Source organism: Leptinotarsa decemlineata, unplaced genomic scaffold (assembly GCF_025532065.1).
Source record: "Leptinotarsa decemlineata unplaced genomic scaffold, Ldec_3_MD MMD2_P_RNA_scaffold_5, whole genome shotgun sequence".
NCBI lineage: Eukaryota > Metazoa > Arthropoda > Insecta > Coleoptera > Chrysomelidae > Leptinotarsa > Leptinotarsa decemlineata.
The window spans coordinates 7,392,474-7,412,421 of NW_027412532.1; the positions used below are offsets into that span (position 1 = coordinate 7,392,474).

At 31.9% G+C, this 19,948-nt stretch overlaps 4 protein-coding genes and 1 non-coding gene across 6 annotated transcripts; 1 reads left to right on the forward strand and 4 right to left on the reverse strand.

Annotated features, from left to right (window-relative positions):
- Positions 1 to 525: 525 nt before the first annotated feature.
- On the reverse strand, positions 526 to 3,384 carry RpLP1 (Ribosomal protein LP1). Its single transcript, XM_023173282.2, has 2 exons — positions 3,188 to 3,384; positions 526 to 841 (listed from the first exon to the last, which is right to left on the reverse strand). The coding sequence occupies exons 1-2, from the start codon at positions 3,257 to 3,259 to the stop codon at positions 575 to 577; spliced, it is 339 nt and encodes a 112-aa protein (XP_023029050.1). The 5' UTR covers positions 3,260 to 3,384; the 3' UTR covers positions 526 to 574.
- On the reverse strand, positions 1,924 to 2,060 carry LOC111517223 (small nucleolar RNA SNORA70). The gene has a single exon (XR_002723794.1). It is a non-coding gene; the product is annotated as a small nucleolar RNA SNORA70 (small nucleolar RNA).
- A 1,157-nt stretch (positions 3,385 to 4,541) lies between the features above and the next one.
- On the forward strand, positions 4,542 to 5,719 carry LOC111517209 (mitochondrial import inner membrane translocase subunit TIM14). Its single transcript, XM_023173286.2, has 3 exons — positions 4,542 to 4,700; positions 4,748 to 4,955; positions 5,459 to 5,719. Exons 1-3 carry the CDS (start codon positions 4,698 to 4,700, stop codon positions 5,602 to 5,604), a joined length of 357 nt encoding a protein of 118 aa, XP_023029054.1. The 5' UTR covers positions 4,542 to 4,697; the 3' UTR covers positions 5,605 to 5,719.
- On the reverse strand, positions 5,602 to 8,417 carry LOC111517208 (growth hormone-regulated TBC protein 1-A). 2 transcript variants are annotated; one of them, XM_074169421.1, is made up of 4 exons: positions 8,256 to 8,417; positions 7,796 to 7,938; positions 6,858 to 7,740; positions 5,602 to 5,809 (listed from the first exon to the last, which is right to left on the reverse strand). In XM_074169421.1, the coding sequence occupies exons 2-4, from the start codon at positions 7,813 to 7,815 to the stop codon at positions 5,738 to 5,740; spliced, it is 975 nt and encodes a 324-aa protein (XP_074025522.1). In that variant the 5' UTR covers positions 7,816 to 7,938; positions 8,256 to 8,417; the 3' UTR covers positions 5,602 to 5,737. The 2 variants fall into 2 exon arrangements, with proteins under 2 accessions (XP_074025522.1, XP_074025523.1); XM_074169422.1 differs by lacking the exon at positions 8,256 to 8,417 and adding an exon at positions 8,106 to 8,249.
- Positions 8,418 to 11,177: 2,760 nt separating this feature from the next.
- On the reverse strand, positions 11,178 to 18,636 carry LOC111517211 (endonuclease/exonuclease/phosphatase family domain-containing protein 1). Its single transcript, XM_023173287.2, has 5 exons — positions 17,747 to 18,636; positions 17,226 to 17,626; positions 16,986 to 17,170; positions 15,986 to 16,213; positions 11,178 to 14,538 (listed from the first exon to the last, which is right to left on the reverse strand). Exons 1-5 carry the CDS (start codon positions 18,290 to 18,292, stop codon positions 14,264 to 14,266), a joined length of 1,635 nt encoding a protein of 544 aa, XP_023029055.2. The 5' UTR covers positions 18,293 to 18,636; the 3' UTR covers positions 11,178 to 14,263.
- Between the last annotated feature and the right edge of the window lie 1,312 nt (positions 18,637 to 19,948).

Genomic DNA, 19,948 nt, shown 5'->3' on the forward strand with positions numbered 1-19,948 from the left:
TATATGATGGAATTGGCCGATACTTGATGAAAATCCATAACTAATGTATTCAAAAAACACTGTGTTGTGTTTAAAGTGTTTTGTTAATACGTCACATATAAATAGCGTCCGTGTCGTTATGCCCCGAAAGATCAGGCCATAAAAAAAAGAAGCATCTTACGAGGAGACTTTTGACACAAGTCAAGTCAGTTGTCACAGTATTGTTATGGTTACAGAGCTCAGGAGTGATTTAATGTTTCACTCAGTTGAGAAATAAATGGTACTTCAAACCAAAACTCATTGTTTACAAGTTGTCAACTTATATATACTATTACAGTTATTGTGTCTGAAAGTTACTTATTTGCATGATCTACACATCCATGTATATAGTTACTTATTTTCAAATTGATTACTTCGTTCCTTTCTTTGGAAGATTCCCTCATCCATTTTTTGTATCAAGATTGAGTAATAAGTAGAAAGCCGAAAACTTTCTTTCCCACTATTACATTATTACCACTGAAAAAATAAATAAAAAAAACTACAATAAACTTAGAAAAAGTTTAATCCTATGTTACATAGTTAAAAAACTTGTACTCTAATCGAAGAGTCCAAGACCCATATCATCGTCAGACTCTTCAGGTTCTTCTTCCTTCTTCTTTTCCTCCTTGGCAGGCTCAGCAGCAGCAGCTGCCGCAGCTGGAGCTGCAGCACCTCCTGCCGAGGGTGCACTTCCTACTCCAGACCCAATGTTGGTGATCAGTTCCCTGACGTTGATTCCTTCTAGAGCTTTCGCAAAAAGACCAGGCCAGTATGGTTCTACGTCAACATTGGCTGCTTTGAGGATGGTCTGGATTTTCTCACCCTTGAAAAAAGATTTCCAGTTAAAATGGTTACGAAACTACAATATGAGCTTATATTTCGAATGTTATTACCAAAAATATTGTTTTTCAGAGATATACCAGACTGACATTTCAAAGTTAATGATAAAATTCAGTTACGATTGAAGTAAATTATCGTTATATAATTTGCAAACAGAATGGTAGGTATGTACTGTTGCAATTTGTACACAATGTCAATGGTAGTACAAAAGGCTGTATGTAAGACTTGACACTTTACACAAAAAAAAAGATAAATTCCTGATTCATTAATATAACTTTCTTTTTAATTCAATCTGTTGTTTCCATGAAATAAAATATAGAACTGTTCTAATGAAACATAACAAAATAATAAATTTTTATAGCTCTCCTGAACACTTCAACTATTACAGTAACTTTTGTACTAAAAGTAGCATTATAATTTGGAAGGATTTAGTGTGTAACCGAAACTTGCTGATGTACAAATTATAATTATAGGTACTAGACTGAAAATTGTAAAGAAATTTGATTTCTAGCAAACATAACTAAAAGATATTAGTAGTTAATGAATTATCCACAAATAAATGGATATATAATAAAAATTTAAATGTATTAAAAGAGGAAATAATAAATACGTTATCATGATAGATTTAAACACCAAAATAGATGTTTCATCAACCTTTTGGTTATATATATTTTCACTTTCCACATCTGTAAGAAATTATAATGTAGAAAGAATCTTGTGCAGGTGTAGAAAGATCAAACATTTAGTTAATTCTAGTAAATTACTGTATAAATCAAATACATTTTTCTGCTCTAAAAAAATATATCAGTGAATTGGCAGTTTGTCCTTTCTACACCTGCTCAAAATACCCTATTACAATTTCCAAATTTTTTCAGATATTATGACAAATGAATATTAGTAATAAGTACTGTTCTGTACACTCGTACTTGCTGTTAATATTCAAAAGGCTGTGCTTACAATCTCTACCAGAAATGTCAGTTCAGTATACCTCTGAAGGTAATACTGAAATTCAAGTTTTTAAAATATATATGACAATATTACAAAAAAATTCAAGTATGAAAATATTAATGTCTCTAATCTTCCTTTGATGGTCTTAGATGAACGCCAAGCCACCATACACTAGAAAAGACATTTCTGTTCCCACTACGAGCACACCACTGACTACTCTATGACGCAGACAGGGCCGGCTTATTTGTGTGGGGTCAAAAATATAGGATGATACATACAATTCAGATTGCTACATTGGATAATCCACATTCACTTTTATAATACGTTTTAAATAAATTATGAGTATTCTCTTAGGAGAGTTGACCTTTATGGTTCAAACCATTTAAATACATGTCTTATTGAAAATTATAATTGGTGCTTTATTATGTTTTTCCTAATATTGAGATGGATTCATGCACCAGTCATAAAGCTGGATTAATAGATAAAGGGTAGTATAGAGGAATTGATTTAGCTATACGTGCTCTATGAAATGAACATTTGTCCTTTCGCTATTAGCTCCTCGTGTTTACATGTCACTGAATATTATTCTTAGTCACTATATTTATATCAGTGTGAGCATTGCGTCTGAGCATCTTCTAATAGATTAGCAAAATCAGGTTAGTACTTGAAAAATGCCAACTTTAAAGAATCCAATGCCTGTGAGTCTTTCAGGAGAGAACCATATTAATTTTTTGTTTGTTTCAAGTTGGAAAATGCTGACTCACATAAATATGTTGAATCAAAATAGGAAAGCAGTTGGACAACACATTTCTTCAAATTTGGATATTTCTCTTTGGAAACCAATGCCCAAAAATCTAGAGCTGAGGATGACCTTGCTTTTAGAAATATGTCACAGCACAGATTGTTAGTTTCGTTTTGAAATATCATGTGGTCCATTTGAAATGTATCTGCAAATTTTGTAGCCATTTCATAGACATCACTATGATCAATGGAATTATTCAATGGATAACTCTTATAAAACATGTACATGCATCCACCTATAGTTTACAATTACTACCTTGATAAAAAACACTTAAAAGGTTCAATTTGTGAAAATGAAAGATTGTATGGAGTTGAGGTACATCAAATTATATATCAACAGGTCACGTCTTGTTATTTCAAAGCAATTCAATGTAAAGAAACTTATTAAACTTCTATGAAAAGATTAAACTATCTCTGAAAAGACAGTCGATATATTAAAGTAATACGTATTATCTAGGTCCTAAACAAAAAAAATTGAGGATGGATAATAAATAATCAGATACATTCAAACAATCCAACACACCAGAAAAGTTACTGCATGGTCAACATTAACAAAATCAAAATAATGAAGTTTACTTACAGTTACGGCAATATCATCATCAACCAGAATTAGGGCTGAGTAGACACAAGCAAGTTCGGCGTTGGAAGTCATTTTTCTAATTAGTGCAAGTCGCCGTTTGGCCTTAGCTCAATGAGAACAAGCACACGTTTCAACTGATTGAAGGAAAAGAAATTTTAGATGGCTGACTCTTGACAGCGAAAGGCAGAATGGTAATTTCCGATACCTGGAGTGGGGGTATAGAACCACAGAATAGTAAACTATTCTGTGACAGATCCTTGAGCATCAACGTGGAAAATATTGCTTCAATAAATTACTCACGAATAAGACTATTACATTACATAAAAAATATTTACCACAATCTAACATAGACAATTTTGACAATAGGATATTGTTCAACTTCTCATCTAATGGAATGTTGACAGCTCCTGCTGACACTTTGCCCATTCATTATCCTCGATTATGTACAACTATATCATTGGGCCTCTTCTCCGATAACGACCGCCCTCAAAGATGGTATGTGGAGGTTGTGGTTGGAGTGGAGTCCAAAAGAGAGGTGTATTCTAAAATAAAGTTACGATCGAAAAAAATATTGAAGTGAAAGACGTATTGAGAGGACTGGTGGCCCTCTAAGCCAGTGCGCAGGCTGGATGTCAACGAAGTCTTCAGTTCTAAAATAGATATGTTTCCCGATTTGTGTTATTTTTATCCAAAGGTCTCCCGAGAAGGGTGTGACCTGTAAAAATTGATTGTTTTTTTTAAGAATAGGTGAAGGAAAAAACTTTCAGTGTTGCTTCTGTGCAATATGATCAAGAGGGGTCTGTCCAAATTCACTTGAATGAGAAACAACGTCGATAGAATTCAAAGAGAGAGAGAGAGAGAAATATTATTATTATATTTTATCATTTTATAATCATATTGTATCCTTGCTACAGATGTTGAATATTATAAATTCTATAAATAGTATTTTCCAAAGTAATCCATACCGAAGATTTCGTCGATTGAGAAATAGCAGATGGAGGAAAAAAGAAAAAAACATAAAAACAACGGGAATTGACATATCGGTGCAAAAAAATGTACATATTGCTGGCGCCCACCAGTTTTTAGTATTTTGACCGTGTTTCATATATTTCCGGTTTTTCTCTAGTACCACAATTGAGAAGAATTTCTACCGATGATGGCACAGTTGTTCGGAAAAACCGAAACATAGGTTATGTTTATTATTGTTTTCTGTTTTGAATAGGTTATGTTTATTAATGTTTTCTGTTTTGAATTGTTTAATTGGTGCGATTGTTATAGACATGAAAAACTGATGAATAGGTGGAATAAATTAGTTTCGCTCAAGGGAAACACAAGAAACCATTACAATATATGAGAACAGCTAACATGATCCAGCCAACCACATTTCTGGTTACTTTCGGAACACATCTCAAGTCTGTCATATAATTACTGTCACTTGTCACTACTCATCTCGAATTCAGAAAGCAAATTTCAAATTAAATCTGAATACACATTCTAAATTTCTGTAGAAATGGTAAACAAATATATTGTAACTCTCAAAAAATAATATTTTTTTTTTAGAATGGCATAATACTAGCAGGTCTTGGTTTGGCAGCGGTGGGTTTTGCTGGAAGATATGCTCTAAGGCAAGTGCCGAATGCTGCCAAAACATTCAATGAAGCTTTGAAAAATCTCCCTAAATTCGATTCTGCCTCAGTGGCCAATTCAAAATATTACAAGGGTGGTTTCGATGCCAAAATGAATCGGAGAGAGGCAGCGCTGATTTTAGGTATGCTTCCTCTGCATTTCTTCATTTGAGTTATAATTAAATGGTGGTAGAAACAGATGTCAATATTCAGGATGAGTGTGTATGAAACAGAATCTCCACATCTTTCATCAAGTCGTTTGACTGAACTTTTTTTTGGTACGGTTCGGATACCAGAGTGATCATTCCCTTCATTTTTATCCTCTTTGACTTTAGTTGCTACTTTTTATTTCGTCTCACCCGACAGAGTCCGATGAAGTAGTGGAGGAACACGAAATCAATAATTCGTCATATGCTTGGTAAAATTGGTGATAGTGAAAATATTTTTGAAATACTTATATTTTTCTATTCTACTATTTAAATATTCTGATTGAACCATTATATTCAATAGGTGAGGTGTAGTTTATGAAAAGATATTCAAAAGGGATAAAACAAACATTCTCTGAAAATTTTCATTACAATTTTCCCAAGTAGGTTGTCTTTAGATGAGGAGAAGGAAACATTTCAAAATATTCTCTCTTTTTCAGGTGTGACTCCCTCTGCGAATAAATTGAAAATAAAAGACGCTTTCAAGAAAGTAATGGCTGTTAATCATCCAGACAGAGGTGGATCTCCATACCTTGCATCAAAAATCAATGAGGCGAAAGATTTCTTAGAAAAACACTCTAGATGATGTATCGATAATTTATACTTTGAAAAGCTTTGTACAAAAATGAAACATTTAACATTAGAAAAATGTATATAGACTAGATTTTTAACATAGTAAAGCGAAATATGTGAGAAGCGAACCTTTGTGTTGTTTTCTCTTATTTTTTATATTTGATTCTCAATTTGCTGAGTGTAGAACTGGATAAATTACCCGACAGCTTGAATATGTCCTGAAAAATATGTCTTTTAAATGAAAAACATAGGTGTGGATTTTTTTCAGTTTTTCTACTTTCACACAAGGGAAGGCAAAATGTCCATGAAAAGAAGAAAAATTAACAAATATCAATGAAGACCATTTGTATAATTTATAGGTTTTCTTCCACATTAGAAGCATGAGAAATATTCAATATGAAACAACTACTTACCCCATACTGGTATATTTATTCATTCCCAAGAAACTACAATGGTTTATTCAGGTTTATTTGTACAGGAAATAGTCATACATACATATCATTTCAAAGGGAGCTATTTCATAATTGATCTAATTATTATTAACAAAAAACAAACAAATATGATTGTTAATCTATAAAACAAATAATTCTTTAATGCTATTTTGATTTTTTTGTGTTGGCAAATTTTTAAAAGCTTCGGTTTATATGGATTTCTCGTTGGTTCTAAGAAAGGAAGATGAAAAATATATTTAATACCTTTATTCTGTGTACTTAATGGTTTCCAAGTTGTATTTGAAGCAGTTTCCCATATACTAATTAAATACTGTAATTTTGAATAAACTAGTGAGAAGTAAATTAGCTTCAGATGCTTCAAAGAAATATAGTTTATATAGAATCCCATTGACTGGATTGATAGCCAATGTATAAATGTTTATTATTTTATTACATACTCATCAGTTGTGCATACTAAAATTGGACACCAAAAATTCAAGAGAAACTTGAAACATTTTCTCTTTCATAATTTGGGTTTTTATCCTTTAATACTTTTGAAGGGTTGAAACATGTTTACATTAGGAAAACTATAAGAACAATTTGAAGTTGACTCATTTAATTTTATAGAAAAAGTGTAATTAGATATTCATAGGGAGAGGTAGTTGTTTCAGACACTTTTTCCTTTTGTATCTAAAAATTTTTTCAATAACTACATTTTTATAAAGTTTTCATTTGTTAATTTTTTTCCTTTCATTGGAAGTTACCCTTCTTTATGTAATTACAACACCAAAGTGTTTTGCTTTGTTAATATTTTTACGAAACATGATAAACTTACAGTCATAAATTGATGACAATTGATCACAGATTGATGATTCCTCATATCCTTAAAACAAGTTATTAGTTCTCCCAATTCACTTGTTAGTAAAATATTTTCCTTGTGCAACCTTATCAAGGTTAGTGCCACTCTAAAAATTATTTTTGATCCTTCAAGGAACAAGCAGTCCCAAATCCTGAATACAGTTTCTGTAGGCAACACCTCCGAAAACAAGCAAATGAACCATTTGGTGGTGCCCATTGCCCAAGGCATCCCAATATTGTGTATATGTCTATGTACAACAGGTTCATATTTACGAACTAGTTCGTCTAAGACATCGAGATCAGTCAAGAGGCCAGTCATAGTTACAATGTAATATTGAGGTAGAATTTGTTCAACAAGAACTTTGAGGAGCCAGAATGAGGCTTCCTCGTCTTTTGTGGCGAGAAGCAGTAATCCTGCTATATAGTTCAAGCCCTGGCAGTAACCTACTTCTTTGTTTTGGTGTGCGAAAGTAGCCAAGACATAGTAGAGCATTTTGGGGAGATACTCATGAGTAGAGAAGTAAATGTTATCTGGAAAGGTCCTTGGTAAATCTATTTGGATTGTGTCTATTATATTCTGATTATTAATTTTCATTTTCAGTTCATTATATGTCAATTTACTTGATCGTTTCAAATTGTCTGCTCCAGAAATGTGCATCCAAACCAATGTGCGACGATCACTTGGTATTCCTTTTCTTATAAACCTTTTGAGGGTGTTGGGTTTTTTGAAGATATCTCCCTTTAATGTGTTCCATCTTTGTGACCTACGGGTCAATATTCTGAAATATTGGGACATATACTGATCATATGACTCATAGTTGAAATTTTCTGGGCGTTCAAATCCATATTCGTCTACTTTACTGAAAAGAGAAATAAATATTATTCAACAAGGAAAATTTCAAAAAGTCATCATACCTGTAACTGGATTTTGCCATTGATGCAAGTGTTATCTCTTTCCCAACATGTCCAAGTCAATTTGAAAAATACTAAGGATGATTCATTACTTTTTTAATTGGTGATAAATGTTAATTAGAGCAGAGATGAGCTGGAGTAGATGTCTGAAAGGAATGCACTATTAATTAATAACATTTATTAATTTGCCGTTTTTTAGTATATAGCAAAATTAAATTAGAAAGTGATGATAATTCCGACTTATATTTATAATTTCGTTAAACAGTATTTGGAATGAATAAATAGGTAAGGAAGACAATAGAATCAATCTCACTTATTACTCATGTCATCAGTGCATTCACGTTCCTAATATTTACACATTAAGCGTAAATAATTTGTCTTTAGTACATAGAAAAGCTTTATATAGCAAAATGAATTATCAAATATGGTTTTGGAACTTCAAATTTCAGAAATGTTTACATACTATTGAAAATGAACCTAAATAGTAATAAGTTCAGTAAAGAGAATTCTTGCAATACTCATAAGTCATATTCATTATTCATTCGCATTATGATATTGATTGTATTTTATTAATTTTATGACTGAACTGTATGTAAAGACAAGAGTACAAAATTATCGTCTATAAACAGCATCGGTTTGGCATCAGCGAGTGAGCGCTCGAGCGACCAGTATACAATCAATCTTCAATAGCTATTATTGCTAATAATTCAAAAGACACATGGTATGCAATGAAATCCTATAGTGAAAGGCCAACTTATAACAACCTCAGGAAGGCATTAAAACGAAATTAGATAATTCGCTTCTTGAAACTTGAGTACTCTGGTGAAGATAAGGAAGTTCATCGTCCAGTAACAACTCTATCGGAAAAATTTGAATTGAGACAAACGGTAAAACAAAAATATTCTGTCAGTTTTCTTACGAATCTTCATGGATTCTAGTTCTTCGAATTTGTGAAATTAAAATTCATAATCAAACAACTCGAAACACACCAAACTCCAAATCAATAAACATATATTTCACATCTGTTGAAAATACAGTAACGCCCCCATCCGTGAAATGTGTTTCCATTGGGTTTGTCCTTGGCGAGGGCGAGACTTTACCTGATAATGTGAAAAAGAAGTAGAGTTGGTAGATATTTTTTGTATTATTTATTTTGAAGTATATTGAAAAATAAACTGTTTTTTCAAAAATGGCTAAGGAAACTTTAACAAAAGAACAAGAATTATTCCTTGAAGAGTGCGTTGAGGAATTCTCCGAACGTTTCACTGATTCTGATGAAGATTATAAAAAAACTTATGATAATGGTGTCCCACCGCCTCCAATAATGTGCCCATGGAATGGAAAATCCAGATACAACAACAGAGATCGGCCTGGAGGCAGCCGTTATGAAAATAATTTCAGATACAGAAATTCCCACCAAGAAAACAATTATAGGGACGACCATCGTCAAAACGAACATCGATTCAGGCCATACTAATAGGATATTTTAGATAGAATTAAGAACTAATTTCCATGTTAATTTCCGGCAAACTTATTATTCTGTTGTGTTCTCAGAAACTTTTATCTATTGCCTTCTAAGGAAATTATTTTTCCATTGGGTTTCAACAATATGTCCTACTGTAACATTATATGGACATCGACCCTGTTTTATTTGTGGCTCCACTTGGGATTGTTGGTTTTTCATTAGTAGTGTGACCTGAATTATACCCATACAGTGGTCTCATTTTTGATTCCTTACATTATAAACATGCTCTCATTTTAAAATTAGTATTCAGGTTGGCACACATTTGTTACAATAAGAATAAGAAGCTTACGATCCATGCATGAATTTTATCATGAAAAAAAATAAATGATCTAACTTTTTACAACAGGTGCATAAATCCAAACATCAGTTCTTTGTCATTGATTATGTTAACATTGTAAGCTTCAATTTCTTGTACATTGAGATAATATTTTTGTTGATTAATTAGAGCATAGGAAAACACTATATTTTCAGTATTATGATTTAGTGAAGTTATTCTTGGGAATATTGTAGATTTTGATTAAAATCCTAACACATTTGATGGGTAGAATTAACACCTTGGGCATAAAATAAATAATACAAATAGCCAAAGTTGAACAAGTTTTAAAAAGTGAATATAAAGAGGTTTTGGATAATTTTCTAGCAAATCAATCAGTTTTTTTTAAATAATGAAATGAAGACTTTAGAATTATCTGGAAAAATATTTTTATATACAGTTATTACCGTTTTTGAAAATCTAGTGAGAGGATCATCATGTTTACCAACAACATGTAAATGGAATTGAACGTATATTATTAAAGAATTATTTGAATAATAATAGTTTGTATGTAGGGGAAAAACAGATGCTTTAAAAAAATGTAAAATGTGGTATTCCACAAGGTTCAGCTCTAGGATATTTTATTTCTCTTTTATGTCGATTTGATTTCCAATTTGAGTTTGAGGGGTGAAATTGAAGTGTTTGCAGATGACACAACCGAAGTGGTGATGAAGAGGAAAACATTGGTAAAGATCTAAAAATGATGTCATTATGGTTGAATACTTAAAATCTTCATTTATGTTTATAACATAAAGAAAGTCAAAATTAATGGAAGATAATATAATATTCAAGGAAATGAATGTTGAATATTCTTGTATAACTAGTTTTATATGTTATCAGCAAGTCTATTGGAAACTCATGATGAATATATACTCTCCACTGTTTAGTATTCTGTTTGAAATCTGTAAATGTATTTCTCTACAATATATTGAGTTGATTTATTCAAAAATACAATATTCAATATCAGTATGCGACAAACAACAGATAATTTGAAAAAAGTTACCATTGAATTGTTAAATAGGAAATTTTCACAAAAAAATGTATTGTTTTCAATATATTTAACACCTTACTATTTAAATTGAAAGATTTTATTTCATTTCTATCAAAATAAATTTATAGACTTTCAGTTTATGAATGGAGTTTGAGTGTATTAGTATTTTTGGGCATATAGCTTTCCACATTCTGAAAAATAAACTTTTCATAATAGAATTTTCACAATACATTTTATTCAAGACCCGTTTCGCTACACAGTAGCTTCATCAGTTTGACTGAAACAAAGCAAAATCATTATACATAGTTTATATCACATAACTTTGAATTGTTTTATTCTCCAATTTTTGTTTTGGTTTAGTGGTGTGTTTATACTGTATGAACACAGACAAGTTTACAAAACCTCAGTGTGTTGATGGGTATTTTTTCCTGAAAGTTCTATTACTGATTATGACTATTCTATTCCATTATTTTTTTATCGTTAATTTTTTTTTTTCGGGGGATATATGGTCGTAACATGTATTATGACTACTAACCTTAATCCAAATAAAAAACACTTTTGAGATAACAAAATAAAATTTATTTCAAAATAAATAAAATTTATGAAGACAAAATAGATTATTTGTGATGTATAAGTATATGGAAAACCGTTTGTTGGTGAAATATTGCGTCTATTTATAGTAAAAATCATTTCGTGGCCTCAAAATAAAGGAAAAAATTACCAATTTCATAAAACCACACAATTTTTCACACTAACGTATTTTATTACCATCTAGTTTTTGTAAAATTCATCTTGTACCTTCGAAACAGAGAAAAAATGTCCAACTCCATAAAACCACGCCATTACTTTACAGTGACTTATTTTTTTAAAAATGTGTATTAGAGTTTTAGATTTTAGTGAGATGAAAACTATGGCATTGATATCGTCTTTGAAACGCAATCAATTACCAACATTTGTTTAAACCACAACAATAATAAGTTCAGTATACGAATTACCTCTACATCATGATACATTCTACATTATCACAATCATTCTTAAGTGAAACACAGCCCAATATAAAATAGTGACATGTTTGAAAATGAACTGAGTGAAATTTGTGGATGGAATTTTGACATTTGCTCATATACACTGTCACAACAGTTTACAAAACTGTGACACGTGTTCGCTATACAATAGCATCTTCAAGAGTCGCAATACTGTCTTAACAAATTCTGGGTCATGTTAGATGCAATTTGAATCCAAATCCTAATGACCAATTTCTACCTGATAAATTCATTACCTAAAATATTTACCTTTCTAGGAACAACTCATTAAAGTTTTATTGAAGACCTCATATTTTATGTAATGTATTTTTGTGGTTGTATACAAGTGACTATACAAGCATGAGACAGAATTTATTCAGTCAGTATTGTGACGCCTGAAGATGATTGTATAGCGAAACAAGTATCGCGGTCAAAACTGAAAATTTCATAAAGTGTTTTTTGAAAACGTTATAATGGATTTTCATCAAGTATGTGTCAGTTCTATCACATTTTTGTTATACATAAAGTCCTCAATACATGGAAGTTTTTTTATTATTAGATTTATTTGAAATTTGGTTACGCAGTGAATTTGTCCTTGAGAAATGACTGAAACACTCTTTCATTTTGTCATATGCTACCCTCAACCTGTCAAATTCTACTTTTTTTGAAAATTTGTTTCAAGGAAAATTTCATTTCGATTCAATCAGTTTCACTATTTTCTTCTCGAGATGTTGCATTAGTCTAGTATTGTTTAAAATCAAGATATTTAATATCATATTTAGTTCAATTTGGCAGAACGAAAGTCTAGGATAATTATGAAACTGTAGGTCATTCTTCAACTTACAGGAAAGTATATTTCGGGTTTGTTTGTGATTGAAGTATTGGTCAAAAAATAATCTAACTGAATAAAAATCTCTTGAAAAGAAATAGGAGTGTAATAGGATCAAAGAGAAAAACATTTACTCGTTTATAGGCATATCAACTTCCTTACTATCAAAATATGAATCAGTTTTTCAATGAAATGCATCGTCATATGCATCAAAATTATGAATTTGACACAAAGTCAAAGTGACAAGAGTTCAAATTCAGAGAAAACGTATAAAATTAGAAACCAAGCAACTTTTTGCTTTGGCGTTTTTGGAAATTTCCAAAAAACACATGAGAAAGGGAAAGAGGCCGGTTTTTATTCATTTCTCAAGCACAAAATTACTGCAGAATCAAATTTTGAATAAATCTATTGATAAAAAAAAACTTCTGTGTGATACTGCATATGAAATGAATAATTGAATTTTCAATATTAGAGACTTGGCAGATTTGCATGCAAGATAAAATATATTTTTATTTCTTTGCTACAACGCAGAGTTGAACTTACAAGAAAATTGATGATTTCAAATAATTCTTAATTCTTCTAATATAGTGAGGTACTCACAGCAAGGAACATTTAGGACTATGTGTTGAGATAAGAGGCTTCACAGGATAAGCCCTTTTTTTTTACATGTACTTGCAGTGCTAGTGCGATAAAATAGAAAACAGGTCTACAAATGATTCTCTCAAAAAAGGTACATTTCTTTTAAAAACCTAACCTAAGAGTCCCATTCAAAGTTTGGTTAAGGCTGTAATACAAAACTCATGAAAAAAGTACGGTATTTAATTTTGTTTTATAGTAAGAAAACTTACAAATAAATTAAGTACTTTTCACAATTTCGTTTGAAGTTTTATCTTAACAAGTAAAAAAATAAAAGCGCAAAAGTGTGAATGTCGAATATAAATGAATTGATATGCCAATATACGCTGTCTGTTGAGAAAGTAACGGAAATTTTCGTTTTTCAAAAAAAAATCTACTCGTCCACATCAATGTTGTCGCATTCAGAATAGTTCCCATTAGATATTATGAACTTGTGCCAGCAGTTCTTCCAATTCTCGAAACAATTCTCAAACTCGATCTTTGATATAGCCGTTGTCTATCAGTGATGCGATTTCAATGTCCTGTTTGCTTGAAGAACGACGGCGCTTAAGGTTCTCCTTATTTATGTATGGAAATAGAAAAAGTCACACGGAGCCATATTTGGCCAATATGGAGACTGAGGCATCGTTTCAGGATTGGTTTTAGCCAAAATTTCAAGAACAAGTGATGCCGTGTGCATTATCATGTTGCAAAACCTATGAATTCTTTTCCACAAATCCTCATTAATTTTTTGACCTCGTGAGTATAACCTTCACATTTGATCGCACTTTTCGAGCCTTTTTGGTCTTGGCGAATCATATTTCATCACCTGTTCTTGAAAGCATCTCTAACCTTAGCGACAAAGTGAACAATGAATACAGCTCAAAATTATTTCATACTTCAGCGGCATGTATATCAATATAATAAAAAAAATGATAACTGGACTTTTCAAACCAGTGAAATTTATAAATTCCTGTTATTTTCTGAACACACCTCATATCAACATGAAATTACTAATTGAAAAAATTAAAAAGCTGTAGTTTCATTATCAGCAACTGACCTCAATGAAAAGTTGTGTGTGATGTTGATCAATCCATTTTTATCCTCATCTGAATGATAACAAAAAAGTGAGAACAAATCAAAAACAATTAAAATCAATTGAAATATAAATAAATATCACAAATTATCATCTGTCACTAAGTTAACAAACATTTCGGTGTATACGGGGCAGTAAGGTGATACGGGGCCGCCCCATGACCATCCATTAGGTATGGCCAGATGTATCAAGCCTTGCTTGATGATCCCATTAGTTCCTGTTAGTTGGAGTTGAACTTTTGGGTTGTAAAGTATATTCGATGTATGGGTTGCACCTTTATGCATGTGTTTCACAAATGTTGTATTTGCATTTCTTGACAGTACCGATTTCAAACTGCCGATAGATAGGTGTTCATCTGGAAACCAAATTTTCATCAGAAATGAAAAACACTTGTTGTTAAAACTCATACATTTCACATTATATACACTGACATTCTGAAATTGAAAGTTGATACAGTTGAAACAAAGAAAGAATACACATCATCAATAAAATTCCCACTAAAACACATACTTTTATATGATATCCTATTCTTCAACATGAGAAAAAGGAAAACAACACAGCGCTACAGCTTTGAATAACAGCTTGCACTAAATATATTAGATACAGTGTATTATTGCGATTCAAAATTTACTTACTGTGAAATATGAAATGCCTGCAATACATTGATTGTGAAAACAACTATTTGAATAGTATAAAATAATTTAAACCGTAGAAATATTCAATACACAATGTAAACTGTCAAATGACATGATTTGAACCAAATGATTATTCTGGGAACAAACCTTTATAACTTCAACATGAAATCAGAATAAACAATGAAAAACCATTGATTATTGAACTTCAATCCTTTGTATTTTATTGATGATGCATGTGTATTTCTACGTTATTCCAATTGGTTTCAAAATCTGAGAAATTGCAGATGACTCATATTTGTATATCCGTCTCTGTCTGATGTACTCATGCAAACCAAAGTTCTTTTTAGTTTAACCCAAATTAACTATTTTGTCTTTGTTTTTTTACATGTACAAGAAAAGGATGTCATTTAAAGTATAGCATTTGTGATACTAGTAATGTCCTACTGCTGCACAGATATTACACACGTTCTGTCAAATTTCAGAAAAAAACAATGAAAAAACTTTAATAATTGAACTATAACCCTTGTATTTTATTGATGTTGCATGTGAATTCTTACATTATCCCAACTGTGGGTATACAAACGCAAGTCGTCGATGATTTCTCAGATTTTGAGAACAATTATTGAAAATATTAAAAATCTTCATTGACCATTTTCAATATTCAATGTACATATGGTAGGTCAATAATTGTACTACATGATATATATAAAGAATGGAAACGATAGTGGGAATGACTCGAACTAATCTCCTGCATACTGGAATACTTGAATTGCTGGATATTGGAGTTGGAAAATTGAATGTTTTCACAGAATAATTAATATATACCGATGGATTTCATGAAATTGACCCAAAATCATAGCAAGGGGTTACTTTTTAGTGAATTACCCTACCCCAAAGTAGGGTACCATAGAGTATTCTAAAATTTACCTAAGAATGTATTACAACAATGTATGAACTTACAATATGAGTAATTTCTTACATGAGAGTACTTCTCTCAGCTGTCAAAACATAAAACAGAGTTTAACTTTGCAACCAGTTTATAAACTCATCAATTGTGATGCCTAAAAGTGTTTCTCTTGATCAGTGCAATTTAATTTTTTGTTGCCAACACTAACAGATAGATATATTATTCAACTTGGTGCTGAATTATAAATAACTTTAACTCACCAGTAATGTCAACATTTGTATAATCTATAAAAACCATCAAAAAATCGCCTTCCGATGTCAAGTCTTTAAATTTTTGGTTCAGAATTTCAATGTTGGCACCCCTATTCAAACTCAAATTGACTAATTGCATATTAAAATTTCCCACTCTGAAAGATGCAATTAAGGCGTCACATTCATTGTTTGTTTCATCTGGCCCTTTGTTCAAGGATAACAAATCTGTGGCAGTAACTGAAAAAGTAATGACCGATTATTAAAGATACACAACATCTAGAGAAAATTACATAGGCATCATATAGATAAAAAATTGGCATTAATTTCATTCAAGGGAATATTTTTAGGAGAGATTAGTTTTCGTAAAAAAGATTTTTGGTTTCCTTCTTTTCCATTATTAAACCAAAAATGTGGGAAACCCCAAAAAAATGTAGAATGTAGACCGAAGTTTAATTCAGATACAAACTGAAAGAGAAAGTCCTACAACTAGGACATTTTTTTTGTTTATACCTGGATAATAAGAGTACGGGGCCAGGTGAGAAAAAGCAAACCAAACTTTTCAAGTCCTTCACTAATTTCTGTTTCAAATAAATAATAATTCATCTTCAGACCCAGCAAATATAATAGAATTAATAATACTAATTTCATCTAGTAATAATTACTAGAGTTGAATTGAAAGTGAAATTGAAATATATAAATTCCACCAATTGTGGAATTACTTGTGATTTTACTTGATATTTACGTGACGGAAAATGTATATCAGTGGGAAGCATAAAAAAAAATAATCATACTCTTCAAGGCCTCAATTTAGACATAATTAGCTTCAGAGTTATTAGAGGCAACATACATAAACAAATTAATGAGAAACATGCCTCTGAAAAACATGAATACATTATGATCAAGGTAAAATCATTAATTACTTATAATATCTGATTTACCTATTCATTGAATCAGGATACTGGAATAATTAATATTTTTTTAAAAATAAAAAGAAAGTTCAACAACTCACCTCCATCAGAATCATAAATAAAACCTAATTTACTATCATGCACGTCCAACATACAGAAATTCCAATTGTGATGGTTCCAGAAACCCCATTCTTTTACCCTCTGAAGATTTGGCGTATTCAATTCTTCACAAATTGTTCGAAGAGCAGTTGCATTCACAACATCTTGGACAGCTATTAGGGACAACCTAGAACAGAAAGGATTGATAAATTTGGCCTTGTTTTATAAGAATGGTTTCTCACCCGTTTTCCAGAATGGTTCTACAAATAACTTCTTTAACTCCTAGGTTATTAGATTTTTCAAAGGAGAACTCATGCAAATTCCAAGAAGCCATTCGAATGGCTGGTTCATCATTGCGAGAGAATCGAAAAATTTCCTGAATTATAGGCCTAGGTGAATATGCAGATAGCAGGTCAAATATATCTGCAGCAGAGGAATTGGTTAAGCCGTTGGTGATAGACAGTCTTTTAGGTACACTATGGCTTCTCCCAATACAGTTCGAGTTAGTGAACCCATTTGTTAATATGCTTGGTCTTGGGTCTTCAATGTCAAAGAAGTCATCCTCATCATCAACTGTTAAATATCTGCTCATATTATAAAATCGCATATGATCCATATTTTTGACCTTCAACAAATCTTCCACCTTTATAAACAAAAAAGTTAATTCAAATGTAAATGAATTGACATTTTTGAAATAAGGAAATGTATTCTTGGTCAGAAAAGTACCAAAACAATGATGTTCTTATAATAAATTGATTATTACCTGTTGAAAATTTCCTTTTTTATTACGATAATGAATAATTGCAGCAGCTACTTCCTGAGAAACTCCATTTATTCCTTGAAGATCAAATATGGTTGCTTTATTTATATTAACAAGTCTGTTTGATTTCAAAGTTAATCTGGACTCTGTACTCCTCAAGCTATCATAGCTCTGTGCTCTCGACGATACCGAATTTTGACTTCTTCTGGAGGAAACACATATTTCTGGTCGCAGATATTGTAGCTTATCAGCACCAATGCCCCGAACAACAGCTAAATCTTCCACTTTTCGAAACCTGCCAATTGCTTTTCTATGTTCTACTATACTTTTGGCAATTTCCCTGTTCACTCCATCTAGTGTCATTAGTTCTTCTTCACTAGCTATATTAATATTCAATCGATCTATTCTATCATCATTTTCATTAATGGTGAATGTATGGCTTAGAGAATTTTTTCTAGAACCTCCTTTTTTGGAAAATGATCGCAAAGATTTTCTTCTACCTTTAGGTAAGCTGGAATTTTGACCCATTTTTATCACATACTGGACCATTGGCTGCTGGTATCAAAGGTTCAACAATTTGTCATATAAAGGTTGATCAATTTATCTGACTAGTCTTTTATTGTTTTTATCTGATGCGCGTGATTTAGATAACGCTAACATTCAAAAATATCAGGTACAATTAATTAAAGAAGTATATTTTTGGTATAACCTTTAGCAAGATATTATTTATTCCAAAGGAATATTGAACCATTAATTGGTTTATTATAGTGACCTCCAAAATCACTTTCAAGTCTCATCATCATGAGTTATAAATAGAATTTACTATTATTTATTCCAAGCATATCGTCAACGAATTCAGAAATCGCTATTGTTTACGAATATATAAAAAATCTGAAAATGAAAATAGATGACATTATCATTTGAAATTTGACGTTTAATCATAGAACATTGTTATGTTCTATACTCATGTATTAAACGGCTTGTGTTTATGTTTAGGGTTAGTATGCTGCAGTGAACTCTATACTATACTACCAGTATACATTTCACTGGTATATGTGCTGGTATGTTGTGAGCTGAGACAGAACCACAGTGTAAATGAGAGTATCATGGTATTCTGCTCAGAGTGATAATATACTCTGAGGTATTATGTGATAAAAGGTGGAATATAAAGTTAATGAGTTTTAGAGAGTGTTCTTCTGTTCCGTCATTCATTAGATGAATTAGACATAGACAGAGACCCAGGACAGAGATATCAACCTGCCTAGGAATCTATGCGACTCAATTTCAAACGGAAATTTACACTACTGGCCGGGAAGGTGATGAGGCTGCTGACTCCCTTGCAAAGGATAGGGTGTTGCAAGCAGCTTCATCGGACCAGAACCTGTCATTGACATCGCTTTAGGCTTTGCCAAACAAAGATGGCAAGATGATAGATGGTAAGAAGATTTATGGACTTCAGGGGCAGAATCTTCCAGGATTGGCTCAATCCAACAACGCATTCATTCACCCTTCCAAACTTGATACAAAATAGTTGTTGGAATACAGTAGGGATGAACTACGATGTCTAACAGGCCTTCTCACAGGTCCCTGTAATTTGAATCATGATATACAGTGACTCAGACTGTCGGAAGACAGTGTGTGTCGCCTCTGTTTGAAAAAAGATGAAACAGCAGAGCACATACTTTGTGCCTGCCACGCTGGGGACCGAATCAGGTTTTTAGAGTTCGGCAGAGCCGTACTCTTACAATCTGACCTGAAATACCACTAACCATACGAACTAATCGGCTTCGTTAAGAAGTTGGGTTTATTTGATAGAGTGTGAATAGGTGTGGGCCACAATAAACCCTTGCGGATTGCGGTGGAGGGTCAAATAGACCCACTCATTTTAGATCTAATCCAATCTGACCATCCTTTCCAATAATTCAGACCTTAACCGCAGATAATTAATTAAGGCGCATCAGTGCGCTTTCGAATTCGTGATTTTTTTTCGAATAAAATGCCTCTGGTATACTGCGCCGAAGGGAAGCGAAGACCATAAAAAAGAGAAGAGAAAGACGAATAAAATGCCTGCTTTAGAAGTGTAGAAAAAAAGTCAAGATATTTTAACTTTATTGCGAACCAGTTAATAGTGGTTTCACAGAACATACATTAGACATGTTTAGAAACCAACTGACCGGATACCTCTACTTGATGATGCCTTTCAAT